Source organism: Fulmarus glacialis, unplaced genomic scaffold, assembly GCF_000690835.1.
Source record: "Fulmarus glacialis isolate BGI_N327 unplaced genomic scaffold, ASM69083v1 scaffold4685, whole genome shotgun sequence".
NCBI classification, from domain to species: domain Eukaryota; kingdom Metazoa; phylum Chordata; class Aves; order Procellariiformes; family Procellariidae; genus Fulmarus; species Fulmarus glacialis.
The window spans coordinates 24,958-39,676 of NW_009211011.1; the positions used below are offsets into that span (position 1 = coordinate 24,958).

General features: G+C 35.2%; 1 protein-coding gene across 1 annotated transcript in view; it reads left to right on the forward strand.

The window, feature by feature from the left end:
* HECTD2 (HECT domain containing E3 ubiquitin protein ligase 2) overlaps window positions 1-13,956 on the forward strand; it is a gene marked incomplete at its 5' end in the record, with an annotated part of 33,635 nt that extends 19,679 nt beyond the window's left edge. Inside the window, 10 exons of the mRNA XM_009577350.1 lie at window positions 44-151; window positions 2,002-2,134; window positions 5,835-5,917; window positions 7,042-7,200; window positions 7,649-7,723; window positions 8,730-8,817; window positions 9,076-9,182; window positions 10,342-10,457; window positions 11,088-11,231; window positions 13,627-13,956. Coding sequence (XP_009575645.1) covers window positions 44-151; window positions 2,002-2,134; window positions 5,835-5,917; window positions 7,042-7,200; window positions 7,649-7,723; window positions 8,730-8,817; window positions 9,076-9,182; window positions 10,342-10,457; window positions 11,088-11,231; window positions 13,627-13,747 — 1,134 coding nt within the window. The remainder of the gene's footprint in view (window positions 1-43; window positions 152-2,001; window positions 2,135-5,834; window positions 5,918-7,041; window positions 7,201-7,648; window positions 7,724-8,729; window positions 8,818-9,075; window positions 9,183-10,341; window positions 10,458-11,087; window positions 11,232-13,626) is intronic.
* Window positions 13,957-14,719: the final 763 nt, after the last annotated feature.

Here is a 14,719-nt window from a genome sequence, read left to right on the forward strand (position 1 = left end):
GATGTTGTTTTAAATGTATGATGTTTCTTTTTCATTTAAACAGCAAAGCCTTGTGGATAAAGTCTCTCGCAGACAGAAACCTGACATGAATATGTTGTTCCTAAATGTGAAAGTGAGGAGGACGCACCTTGTTAGTGATTCACTTGATGAGGTAACCAAAAATGTAATTAAATGGTGTGTGCTGCAGAACAGCTGTTGCACTTAGATTTCAGTTTGATAAGTCATATTTAAATCTTTCCGTGCTAAGAGATAGGGAATATAATACTAAATAAAAAGAACCGAATTACTATGTCACAATAGCAGTGCTGCAGAATAGATTAGACATTCTGAACTTTACTTTCTGTCCTCATACTCCTCCATAGCGAAGCCCATAATGAACATACATGCTTGCATGCCATGCAGTATGTATGTGTGTTTGCAATTTTTGTTCTAAGAATACAGTGCATATGTAGAACTTGGTTCTATGATAGGAGCATGAATAGTAAGTGACTAATCACTAATGAGTTTGTTCTGTTCTACTTCTTGGAATATTTTTATTCTTTTCCTTCACTAACTTCTGTATCCTATAAAAATTATTTTAGGCTTTCTTTTCTTAACTTCTTATCTTGATTTTAACTGATTTCTCATATTCTTGAATGTAATTTTTCGTTATTTAGAAATGAAACAGATGTGTCCATTAAAGTAGGCAATTCTTCAGTAACCACTGAACTTTGCTAATTAACATTATTTAATGAACTATAGTTCCCTACTCTTTCTCAACACTAAAAACAGCCTGATGGTATTGAATAATTACTATTATTGAATAATAAGTTCAAGTGGTAAAAACAAAACAAGACCAAAGAAGTTCTGATTGCTCATGTTCAGAAAATATAAGTTTAAACTTTTTTCCCTAGATTAAAGCCTATTTTGGCCTTCTCTTCTAAGATAGAAGAAATATGAGTGGTAATACTGCTTTCTCTCAAGCATTGTAGGGTTTTTTACCACACTGAAATAACCAAGAGCAACTTCAAGAGTTCTGATAGCCAAAATATTCTCCTGTTTATTTCTGATATTTTCTTCTGCCCATCTCAGGGATATATTATGTTATCCATATTCTCAAAAGTGTGGGGAATGGAAGATGAGGGAAAGTTGTCTTATCTCTGTTTCAAATCTAAAAAAATAATTTGCAAAGGAAGATCACTTCAGCTAATAGTTTGTGTCAAATAATAAAAATATCTGTAGTTATAAAATTTGTGCAACAGGAATTTACTTGAGCAGCTAACAACATAGAAATTATTTTAGCACATGCATCTTCCTGACTGGTTTAAACACTTTCTCTGGAGCTGGCCAGTAATTAATGATTTAAAGAAAAATTGGATAGGGACTTGATCTGAAAGATCACTGCTCATTGTGAAAGGCTGTAATGTAATTCTCTGCAGGTCTTTTGCATACCTAGATGAAATGCTGTCTCTTAGGACAAAGGAATGAAAAGAGCCTGTAACCATTGTCTAAAAAAGTTTTAGAAAATAGCTGATACTTGCTGGCAGGTATCTTATGCTGAACAGAACGATGTCCAAATGTTGACAATTTTAGCTACCTCCATATTTCTAAATATCTCCAAAGGATGTCTAATTTTTTTTTTTAAATCTATTATTTCTTCCTGGCAGAATGTCTTCTGTGTAGGTAAAAAATTTTATAGGTCCAAAGTATTCCAGACAGACTCAATTCATTGTATCTAGTAGCTTATTAAAAGTCCGTTTGCATACCGCCTAACTTCTTTTCAAGCCTAGAGAGTGGCACCATGTGCAAGGTAGTTGATGATGTCAAGTAGTCATGATTGTCTTGCTTCTGCAATTCAATCATTGTTTTATTATAGTTTTGAGCTATTACTAGGAGATGATGCAAATTACTAGTTTAAACAAAGAAAGAGCGGTAAAGACAGAGAGATGCATTCTCTATTGCCAGAGGTACTGATAATATGTTAAATCTCCTTTTTCTTCTTTCCTACCTATTTTGCAATAGCTAGCAAGGAAGAGGGCAGATCTGAAAAAGAAGTTGAAAGTCACATTTGTAGGGGAAGCTGGTCTTGATATGGGTGGCCTGACAAAAGAATGGTTTCTTCTTCTGATTCGCCAGATTTTTCACCCAGATTATGGTGAGTCCTCATAAATGTTCTTAAGTACAACGTGAAAATTTGTTTATTTCAAGTTAATAAAACAGTGGTGGATAAGAATTCTTCGTTAATCCAGTATTAGGCAGACGAGTTACTAATTGATGTAAAAACAAAAGCAGGCAAGTTAGAATTGTATATAGATGAGAAGAAGTTTTGGCATAGAGGAAGGTGGAAGAGAGTGGGAAGTACCTGAAGAGCTTTGAGGATCTTGGCTTTTGACAAGGAGGTTCAAGCATTGCCGAAAAACAGAGATTTTGCTTCAGTGGTATGGCAAAATTAGAGGGTGAACAAATCTCTGATCAATGGAGAGGTTTAGAATTAAAATTAGGATTCAGCTTTTTAAGACTTTAGTCATGCTAAATCTTGTTTCAGAAACCGGAGGCTCAGTGTTTGTGGTTTGTTAGTATCCCTAGGCTAGTGATCATATTGGATATGGAGCAGGGGGATTCAAGACTAGCAGTAGATACTCCTTGAAGTTCTTCCTCTGATATATCTGTGGTGTTACATCTCTATCCAGAGACAGGATCTTGATTTACCTCTGGGCAGATGGGAGAAGGCCATCAACTATTTTATGGAGTAGGACAAGGATAATTTAAATCTGTTATAACTCAAATGGAATCGGGTCTTTGAAAGGGTTGTTTCCATTTCTCTTCTGAGTAGAAAACTCTCAGGAATGTTAGTGAATTGCTAGACCTACTAACAAGCTGAGAAGAATAAGCAAAAGCTATGCAAGCCATTGAAACACTGACACTTGTCAGCCCTTGGAAATTTTGTAGAATTCACAGAAGTATATGTGTGAATTTGTATATTTGGATTTAAGAATAAGTTTCTTCCATTTAGCTTAATATGTTGTTTGGTTTGGAATATGATAGTCCCCTTCCAGAATAGGAAGAAACATGTAACAGCCTCTGAAGTAGATGGTTTAGCAAATATTCAAGGGGAGATAAGGCCACATGTATTTGTTTGTCACCTGCCATCCTTGCCTCTTTCTTCTCATGCTGCTGCATTTTCTGTTTTTACAGAAATGCCCTCAGCTGTCTTCATTTGGCTAGTTTAGGGAGTTTTCCTGGTTTTCTAAGTAGCTACAGTTGGATGCTGTTACTGTGCTCAGTTCTGGCAAACTGCTGACTCTGGCCTCCTGTGTATCAATGGTTTCCATTTGCACTGATAGTTGCACTGATAGCACCTGCAAGTTCTAGCACTATTTCTGTGATTGGTATAGGTAGATGTTAGTTCTTACTTGAATCTTTGTCATCATATATTCTGTTTGGGGTATCTGTGTGGCCAGTATTCTTAAAGTGGTCTGAGATGCTCTCAGGAGAGAAAGGTACTCCAGTCAGGTGCAGAGACAGTATAGGCAGGTGTGAGACTGAATGAAATGGCCTGCCTCTGCTGTTACCAGGACCTGTGAGCCCATAATGATATTTGCAGGCCCAAGGGGAAAAAAAAGGAAGATTTTTTTTGAGTAAATAGGAGATTGGAAGACATGAATGACTACTCATAAACCAGCAGTTCAATCTACTTGTTTTATATTGCTGTAAATGGATCTGGGTGGGTTTTTTCCCCCAGTCTACTATTTCTCAAATGAGTCAGCTTTTCTCAGCTATGCATGCATACATTACTGATGTTGTAACGGGTTAAAGTGATCCCAGGCTGGCTCTTAAATTAGAAATATTGATTTCCAGGGGCTTCAGCATAACACAGTAGTCATTGACAGAATGCAAGAGCTTGTCTGTCTTTGCCTGGAAGTGTTCATGTCCCTTAAATGCATGGTCCTCTGTTGTTTATAGGACTCCTTCTAAAGGTCCAGAGTTTTAAGTCGTAAATATGTCCTCAAATCTGCTCAGAGCATTATTTGCCCATAGCCCTTTTCTAGTAAAAAGGGGTCTGTGTGGAGAGATGACATTTGGTGATAACAACCTTAATAGGAAACAATTTATCCTGGAGAAAGTGTTCTGTAAGTTTGACAGTTCTGTTAGTAAAAATGTGTTGTCAGCAGAGCTTGGTAACTGATGAGTTTGGAAACACTTGAGAGTAATTTTTTCACCAGCTCTGGCAGGCTTCCTCACTTTAAACTGTAAATTCTTTCATTGATATGACTATCAGCCAAGTGTGGGAGGAGTTCAGAAGTGTTCTTGTCCCTTGGAAAGGAACTGTATACTCTGCTGTCTTTAATGTTTAAGTTGCAAATAATGGATGTCAGAAGCTTGGGAGGAAAAACATCGGAAAACATCACTGTTATTACCCGTGCCAGGTTAGCTGATCCTGCAGATTTAACCTCTGAAATTAAAGAACTCAGAGTTAACTCAGTTGTCTGCCCTCCTATGTGCGTTACGATGCTTTCTTCATCTCAGTGCGGACAATTAATAAGTGGGATTTGAGACCTATTTTGTTCCAGCATCACTACCATCTTTCAGTATGTGAACCTCGCTCTGCCTTACATGCAACTGTTCTGTTGCTTCTGGTAAAGGCACTGTCTAAACCTTTTGTGATGAGCACCTTTTTGAGTGCTAAAGTTCAAAAGATAAAGTTAGATTGTTCAGGACAGTAGGGGGCGAAATATGAAGGCAGAGTTTTGCTTATACTTTTTCATAAGAACTAGATCTCCCTGAGACATCAATTGGATTTTTATTCTTTTTTTTAATCCAAAGAAGTTTGATTTTTCATTTAAATCTTATTTTTCTCCAGCTTCATCTTCAAACACAAATGCGGTGAGCTACTGCATACAAGATGTCCTTAGAACTGTTCAGTGCTTTGGTTTGTACGCTGACTATGGAAACAATATTAAACTGTCAGCCCATTCAATCCCAACAAATTAAAACCAGTCATCACGTTTTATCCGATTTACTTCTGCATTGTGGAAGTTAATTTCACTGATAGTGCACACTTAACTATAGTGTAAGTGTCTTTCTTCTCTGAGTAATACTTCCTAGGCATCTTAAAGCTGTTTTGTTGTTTCGTTACGTAGGTTTTTACTTTATATTACTCTTTAAAACAGAATGATCCGTATCTGATGCAAATAGCAGTCAAACTAGACTATAGTCATGATTTCAGTAGGATCTAGCTTGTCATTTAGACCAGTGGGTAGTTTTTTTAGGGAATTTGTGGTTTGCGGGTTTTTTTAATTTCTCTGATACATTTTTTGACAGAAAATATGAAACATACCCCTTTGCTGCTAGTGTGCATATAAGATAAACCTTTTACAGCTTTCTATTCTAACAAGCTAAAGCTTATGGTATTTGTATCATGGGATTCACACTGGCATTTTTAAAGATTGTCATCTGCTATTGACCCAGGAAGGGAGGAAGAAATGGCTTTATGTTGCAGCAAGAAAATTTTTGGTTAGACAATTAACTTTTCTGGCTGTACAGATGATGAAGAACAGTAAAGAAAAACAGATTGTGCAGGAAATCCACGACTGGAGGCACTGAAGAATGTGTTGCAACAGCACCAAACGGCTGGTGGGCTTGGGTCTGCTTTGGGCCTGGTGCTGCCCTTGGTGGTCGTTGCTCAAGCACCTGCAGGCTCCTGCTGTGGGTGGGAAGATGGGGCTGGGAACAAGCGTGGAGATATGGGCACTCCTAGGAGCACTTTTAAGGGTGCATATGTGAGAAAGATAAGGTTTTGTACGACTTTTTACTGAAGCTCAGGCTTTGTAAAGGCCACTGTTCCTGTTCTGCAGGCATGTTCACCTACCACAAGGACTCGCACTGCCATTGGTTCAATAAGTGCGATAACTATTCTGAATTCCGATTGGTTGGAGCTGTATCCTTTTATGTCCACTAGACGGTGCTAAACGAACAGCCATTCAATGAGTTGGTACGGGGATGAAATAAGGCATTGATTAAAGCTCATTCAGATGTTGTATATACAAGTGTGTTCCATTTTAAATGTATAAAAAGAATGTCATTCAAGCAAGTGAACTAAGAATAGGGAGAAAATGGTCGTATGTTTTACCACCATGTTTTACCATTTTATAGTCAGAAAATACTAGAATTAAGATTAAACATGCAACTTTTTTGTGTGTAAGTTGTAATTTTTTGTATACTTACACCTCTTGAGTTTCTTTCAGTAAACAAATGAGCCTGTATGCATTAATATTTTAAGTCCCCGTTGATCAGTATGTGGGGGTTTTTTTGTTGGTTTGGTTTTGGTTTTGTTTTACTGAATGGAAGCCACATGCTATTTTTAGCATAAGTTTATTTCCTAGGTTTTCTGTTGTGCTCATTTATGAAGTCCTCAGACAAATTATTAATGATAATATACGCCTATAACTCCACTAAGATGAGATGATGATATCCCCATTTTACTGATTGCAGTTGGACCAGATGATTGTTGTAGGTCTCTTACAACTGAATTATTCTGTTCTAGCGAGAAGCTGAATCGTGAACTAGATTCTCGTGATTTTTAGTATAATTTCAAATTTATTTCATGAGATACACTTAAATGTGCTAGCTGATGAGCTGTAGTGCCAGTGCAGGTTTGTCTTTATGCTTTTAGATTTATTTAAAAGAAAAATTGCTATATTGAGCAATCTCTAGAATTTTTGGATTAAAAATATATATCTACAGTTCTCTTTAAAAACTTTTTTCATAACAATACTTTGGAACAATTTATTCTAGAAATGCTTGTATAGAATATTATGATGAAGATTCTCGAGTGTTCTGTCAATGTGCATCATTTGACCATTCTAACTACTGCTTAATTGTAATACAAAACTGCATTTAAAATTGTCAGTCCAAAAAAATTAAATAATTTCCATTACTTCTGTTTGTTTAGCATGTATTAGAGTATGCTGAGTAAAATCTTAAAATATTTTTTCAAGTTACTTAAAATATTAACTATAATAAGGATGTGTGGGGTTTACCCTTAACATTTGACATGTATAGCTTATGGGACTTGCTGTATATAATAGCATCACCTTGGATATTCGTTTCCCACCTTGCTGTTACAAGAAATTATTGAGTCCTCCCATTGTTCCCTGCGATCATAACACATTTGTAGGCATCTGTGATGTCACATTAGATGACCTGTTTCAGATTATGCCCGTAAGTATTACGTTTTTTAAGAGGCTAAATTACGGATTTAAAACCTGTTTTATTTATATTTAATGCTTGAATTATAAACTGCATGAAAACAGCCTTTTTTTCAGCACAGGCTGATCTTCTGTTGAAAACAGAAATTCTCCATGTTTTCTAGCATAGCAGATTTTCTGTTGATCTACTTGAAGTTAGAATACCAAAATCTGAAATGAGCATTCTAAACACATTTTCCATAGTAAAAAGAAAAATGTAACAGTTTATACTGAAATAAAAATAAATAAATATATATACACACAGATATTAATTAAGCAGTGAGTTTTTCTTTGTGTATGCATTTTAAATATACAGCTTTTTCCAAGATACTTTCTCTATAAAGTAATGATTCTGACACATCCGTGCAAAGTACATCACTTAGTTTTGTAGATTTACTGAAGAGTTTTTACTCCTATTGTAGGAACTGGCCCATGGATTAAGTGAACTTCTATCCTATGAAGGCAATGTCGAAGAGGATTTTTACTCAACCTTTCAGGTCATTAAATACACAATTATAAGTGATTCTCAAACTTGTTCAGTAATTTTTACCAATATTTCTGCAATGGAGTGGCCTACTACTGTGTGATTGCCGATTGTTTGGAATATAACTGCATGGGCATTAAAGCTTGCTTCAAGAACCAGTCTAGTCCTGGGGCCTCGGGGCATACAGAGGTTATGCTCCGTTTAAGCTGTTGTACCCCTGGCAGTCTCGGTGGATCTGAGTACTGACTGCCAGGGTCGCGTGGCCAGCTGCTGGTATATTTCTGGCTCTCTGCTTGCTCTGACACCTTGCAGTCAATGACCTGGTTTGTGGAATCCATTGGCTGCAAAACAATCCCTTTTCTGTCTAATCCAGATGGTAGTCAAAGCTTACTCTGGTTATTTGATACACTTTGTCCAGGAAATCTCACTTGAACAATAGCTTGTTCAAGTTACGATATTTTTGCCTAACCTGTATGTCTAACTGCTACTTCAATCAAGGAAGCCTTTTTCATTCATTCATTCATTGTTTTAGAACACATACTAGTTAGTAAAATTTCATGCCAGTTTATGGATGTATTGGACTACTACTGACCTTTTTTTCCCTCAGCTTTGAATTACATTATTGTCAGACCATATGAGAATTTTTGTAAAGCAGGTACTTTTGAGTTCCTAGGTGAGCTACAGTGGAACAAATACCTTCTTAATTGTATTTGATGCTCCTAAATTGTTCTTTTTTATGAGGAAAAACTATGGCTCCAGAGCCTGCAGGTCAGTTTGATATGCCACTGTGTAACAGGGTCAATTTTTCTACTTTGAATACCAATTTCTTGAGCAATTTGTTGAAAATTGTAATATTTAGCTTTTAAAATGTTAAATGTTAAAATGTTAAAACCCTCAGAATTACAGCATGTGCTAAAGAGAGAGACAGGAAATACATAAAATAATAAATACAAGCTTTGTAATTTGTGAATATATGAATGTATTTTCCAGTACTGACCTTGACTCCTCTTTTTCTCCAGGTTTTTCAGGAAGAATTTGGTGTTATAAAATCTTACAACTTAAAGCCAAATGGAGATAAAATTCCAGTCACAAATCAGAATAGGAAAGGTACTTCAATATATACTAACTACACATATTTGGCAGATTTAAGTTTGTCCTTTTTTTTTCCTTCTTATAAGCCTACGTTTTCTTTAACTACGTGTGAAAATGAAATTACAGTACTCCTTTCTGGTATGCCTACCAATTTAATAGTATCTAAAATGAAACGCATGCATTTTTGTTACTTCAGTACAATTTGAAAGAGCACAACAAATGATTATTTAAAATTATTATGATGCAACAAAATAAAATTATTTTCTGTTTTAGAATATGTGCAGCTCTATGTTGATTTTCTTCTCAACAAATCAATCTACAAACAATTTGCAGCTTTCTATTATGGATTTCATAGTGTCTGTGCTTCATATGCATTACTGGTAAGACTAAAATGAAACATAACTCTTCTGTTTCAAATATGTGACGACATATAAATTAAACAAATTATGCTGGATGATTAATCTTGATTAATCAATGTAGTTGATTAATCCAACATAAGCAGAAGAAATTAAGCAGGTAATCAACTGTTGTCTGTAGCGTTCCATTGAAAACAGATAAAGCTCCACAAGTTAGGTTTGTCAATATGCATTCACAGACACTTCACGGGCTCTAGCGTGAATGTTTACAAGGATTCTCCGTGTTCCCTACAGTTATGAGCAGCAGAGCAACTATGTTTGTGTGCTCTTGAGTGACTCCTCTGAAAACACCTATTACTTTTTGTAGGAAGAACACTCAGTGAGGTTGAGATTAAATATTCTTCCATATTCAGTCCTGTTTGGAATGCCTTTTACAATTACACCATCCCTTGTGCAGTAAGAAGAGAAAGATGAGGCAAATTACAATTTGCATGAGATTTTCTTCATTCCTGTGAAATTAGCCAAGTATGACACACTTGCAGTGAAGTGAGATGTGACTTAAGTGCAGAGAAGGTTCTGGAACGAGAATGAAAATCATACTGTCATACAATTTAAAGATGTTGTAGTAAATGAGTAAGTAGGTTCTGCAGGTGTAAGTTTAGCGGTTGTTAAACATAGTTTATTGTTATGTGTATTTGCATTGCACAGCAGCGTGTACAACTAAGAGTCAAGTTCTGTCGGCCACTGCTACTCGTCAACTTACATTGGGACTTTTCAGTGTAAATGAAATGGAATTTGAAACCAAAATTGAGATCAAGACCCTCCCTCTGAATTCCATACATACAAACTTAATTTTCTTCCTGACCCATTTGTAATCTAATCAGGTGACAAGCAAGTTAGTGTAATAAACGTAAGAATGAAAAAGAAGTGAGGAACAGAAGAATATGCTAAAATATGATGTTATCCAGTAATTTGCTTTTTACTATATACAGTAGTAAGAGATTCTTCAAAGTACTGAGGAATTTGTTTTTCTATAAAACAGTATGTATCTAAGTTATAGATTTATACTGAATGATATTCTGTTAATTTCTCTATAATGCCAAAAGAAAAATTTAATCTGAATCTAGTAGCATCATTTCTGATCTTTAAAAAAATTAAATATTTTATCCTTAATTTCTGGCAGCTACTTCGTCCAGAAGAGGTTGAAATTCTTGTCTGTGGCAGTCCTGAACTGGATATGTCCGCTTTACAGCGAAGTACCCAATATGAGGGATACCAAAAAACTGATCTTACTATACGGTAGGCTTAATTTTTTTCATTCTAATTACTGAGTTTAAAAACATCATAGAATGGTAGACTGTTGGGAGTAATCTCTTCAAGGATAATCTGAGAATGACTGAAGTTTTAAAAACTTATTTCCAGATAAGAGAAAGACACTGTTAAATTATCTATAAGTAGGAAGAGCTAGATCCTTAATGGCATAATATGTTGCTGAATACCTTTAAAAGGTTATGATCAGATTGAAATGGAGATAATTTTTAAAAGTAGCTTCAAATCCTGCATAATGAAATCTAAGTCTTTATTTTTATTACCGAGTCTTCTAAAAATGCTTTTTCTCTTCCAATTCCATTTGATACTAAGGACATTTATATTAGTGATTAGAAGGCATTTATATTTTTATAGAAAAGTGGGTTTGGGCATCATTTGACAAGACATCATTCCAAAATTCATAAAACATTTTACTTGCCCTTAGGAATTTGTTTAACCTTGCATATTAGGATACTACTGATGTCCTATATATTACATTAATTAAATTCTCAGTAAGTGACAGTCATCGTGTAGTACTTGCGGTTGTATTATTATCCTCATACTGTGTTGTCATTATATTGCATCTTATACCATTTTCTTCTCCGTCTGCCCTGAACATAGATACTTTTGGGATGTAGTACTTGGATTTTCTCTTGACCTTCAGAAGAAGCTGTTACATTTTGCTACAGGAAGTGATAGAGTACCTGTGGGAGGAATGGCTGATTTGAATTTCAAGATTTCAAAGAGTGAAACATCCACTAATTGGTAAGTAGTTTTCTGGATTTTAAAATTTTTTTGTTAAATTATTTCCTGAGAGCCCTTATCACTCTTGAGTGTCTTTTTAAAGAAGAGCAAACTATTGTATACGGAAGAAACTGCACGGACTCCTTTTAGTTTGTCTTCAAAATGTTGTAATTTATTGATTGCATAAATTTTGCAGGTGACCATCTAATACAAAAGTGATTCTCCAGTCAATGTTTACATTTGAGGCCAGGAATTCTTTATTTATGGAGACTCCTTACATGTTTTCAATTCAAATAAATTATTTGTTTAATTGTTCCTAACGTGACAGCTGAGCTAATGAAAATGTACTGTGAATCACCATGATTTTTTTTCTAAATTCTTTGAGTCTGTTTGTCATTATGTATAGCAGCCCCTGCAGTTGCAGAAATGCTTGCATTCTTTCTTGATGGTCTAAATAAGAATTTTAACATGTATGGCTGAGAAGATGTAGCATTCCTTTAGGGTCTCTGGTGACTAAGTGTATGGCTGATACAGAGGTTGCTCAGAAGAAATAGGAACAAAGCAGCCTTGTAATTTCATTGTGAAGGTTAAATTGTTCATGCCAAGTTCTTATGTTTCTGGTAGTGTTTTACTTTTTACTGAATTGACTTGAGAAATTCCACATACTTTCCAGCTAGTATTTTCCTTCTCAAGATTGGAGAAAGTCAGTTTAAATAATTTGGAAAGCTGTATAGAAAAGCTTACTGCTCTGAAGTTCACTGCTAAGCAGTAATTGCTGCTAAGCAGTAATTACTGGGTTTACCTAGATTTCTCAAACGTTTAGGGTAATCAAAATACTTAAATGGAACTATATTTTTAAAGTCAAAATTCTGTTGGGTTTTCTGTGGAGAGCTGAATTAAACACATAAACAAAATAAATCTTGGTTTTGTTTTTAAATTTGGTTTATCTCATTACTGTGGTATTTCTAATGCTTTATTCAATGAGCTAATAACTGGTTCCAGTAACATGTTAAAAGAACATAAGGATCTGATGAAAAATGAAGAAAAATCAGTCAATGTTGAATCTCTGTTTAAGTTCATTATCCTGTAAATTGTTCTTTTTCTTCAAAATGGTTCCCATTTTGTTTTGAAATGTGTTTTGAAATAGTGATCTGTGCTTTGCAAGATAATTTTTGCAGTCAGACTGCCTGCGCAGGGACAAACATAGACATGTTGGCATTGCATTGCTCACACAATAGGATCAAAGAATATAATAGCAATAAAAATTGCCAAATTCCTAATTCTGAAGCACATGCCTCCAGTCTGATTATCAGATCTTTGCTTGCTTGTTTAAAGAGTGGGGAAGGGGAAGTAGCTTGGGTTTCTAGATCAGGGGGGGTTCCACCCCCTTTCAAGAACATTTGCTAATGACCAGAGGCCAAGCTGCTGCGATTCAGAAGACTAAGGGCTCCAATGAAAACAAAACTAGAGAGCTTTTGAGTCATATACTAAAATGTAACTTTTAAATGTCCAAGTTTTAGAATTTTTCCAAATGTCAGGTTGAGCTCATTGTCTTTCTCCTCTCTCCCCTCAACTAATCAGTTGTAGGACAAGTCTATATTCTCAGTGCTGTTCTGCATGTCACTTGAGAATATAAAGGCCAAGAAGATCCCATAGCTTCTTATTGCCTGTGGCTATGAGGCAGGATGTTAGTGGCATCTTATACTGATGGCAAAACAAATGCTTCTGCTATGAAGAACAGTTCTCATCGAACTAATCCGTTCTAGTGAGGAGCAGAGTTTCCAGTGTTTCAGTAAGGCGATCCTAAGAAGTATCTGCAATATACATTCAAACTCAGCTCTCAGAAGAAACTCACAACTGAAAGTATTGGTATTGCTAAGACCAAAATTTGTGAACTGTTTTTTTTCCAGGGCTTCAGTCAGCTCCTCAGTGCTCTGCACTGAGGCATATGTCTGTAAGGATGTATTTTACCAGGCTGAACTTTGAGTTCTGTATCCTTACAGTAACTGTGGCTCATATAGGTGTCTCTATACCTACCGCAGGACTCACCTTCCTTCTTCATGTTGTGGATTCTGATTATACCCAGATTTTCTATTTAGAGGAAAAACTGATTTTGAAATCATGTGGTACCTGGAGTTTCTAAAACCTAGAAGGAGATGTTTCCAACTTAACAAAAAAAGAAAGGTGGGGAGGAAGCTGCAGGCAAACAAATTCACCTGAGGTGCATATGGCTAACAGTTGTGGTGTTTGTGTTCAACAGAACTTGAACCAACAACATTAGGATAAATGTTCCTTTTACAGGGTTTCTCATTTAAGTAATGTTTAACTGAAAATGTGTATGCACTTCACAGTGTTCTGCTTCTATTGTATTATTATTATTAAATGTGGTTTTGGGGGGGGGGTTAAATTATTTTAGGTTACCTGTGGCCCATACCTGCTTCAACCAGCTTTGTCTCCCTCCTTACAAGAACAAGAAGGAACTGAAGCAAAAGTTGATCATTGGAATTTCAAATGCAGAGGGTTTTGGTCTAGAATAAAATGAAATTCTTCAAGAACAGCATTTTTATGTAGCATTCACTCTTCTAATTGTGCCTTTAAGCTTTTTGTTGTTATGTCTCTTGATACTGTGCCAGTCTTACCCAAATTAGATTTTTTTTTTTTTTTTAAATTAAATATGAAGTGTATGTTTTTTCCTGAATGGCAATACATTTACTGCTTGCTTTGTCACAGAAAGTAGCTTTCTTCATACAAAAAGCTAGTCTATTTGATAAACAAAACCCAACTAAGATAATTTCTAAGTTATAGTTTGTTTATGTTTTTTCCTAATAGCACTTTATCGTTAATCATAATTCCTTTCCATCACAGGTATCCCACTGGGAGATAATATACAGAATATTTCTTTATTAGCTAATCCCAGTGGTAGAATGTTTTCAATTAACATGAATAATAGAAAAAAATGTAACATACAGCATGTAGCCATATTTTCACAAAGGCAAATAGGAATTTTAGTCTTTATAAAATGTATGCAGTTTTAATATTCTGGTTTTCCTTCTCAATGAAACAGGCTGTCTAAGAAGCATGTAAATAACTGCCTGTGAACAAATAAGATTTTGATAGTGCCATTTACTGCTAAAAATTTATTTTTTATGAATAAGAGGTTTTAGATGTTCTATATTCAGCTTTTACACTTGACTGTACAAGAGTGTTAAAAGGTACTTTTTTCAGCTTGAGGGGATTCAAGTTGAAACTACAGTATTAAGCAACTTGTATGTTCATTCTTTGACAGCAAACTAACCAGATCTACTGTAGCATTATAGTAAACAAAACTAGGTATTTAAAATAAATTCCACATATGGTGAAATATTTCAGGAAAAGAATTAAATCCACAACACATGGAAAAATGCTATCTTTTTTTTCAGCAACTTTGTTGAAAGTTTTAAGTAAGCTGTGACAAAAGTGAATACAATAACATTTCAGAATAATGTTGAAGTTTTCATTAACTTGAAGGC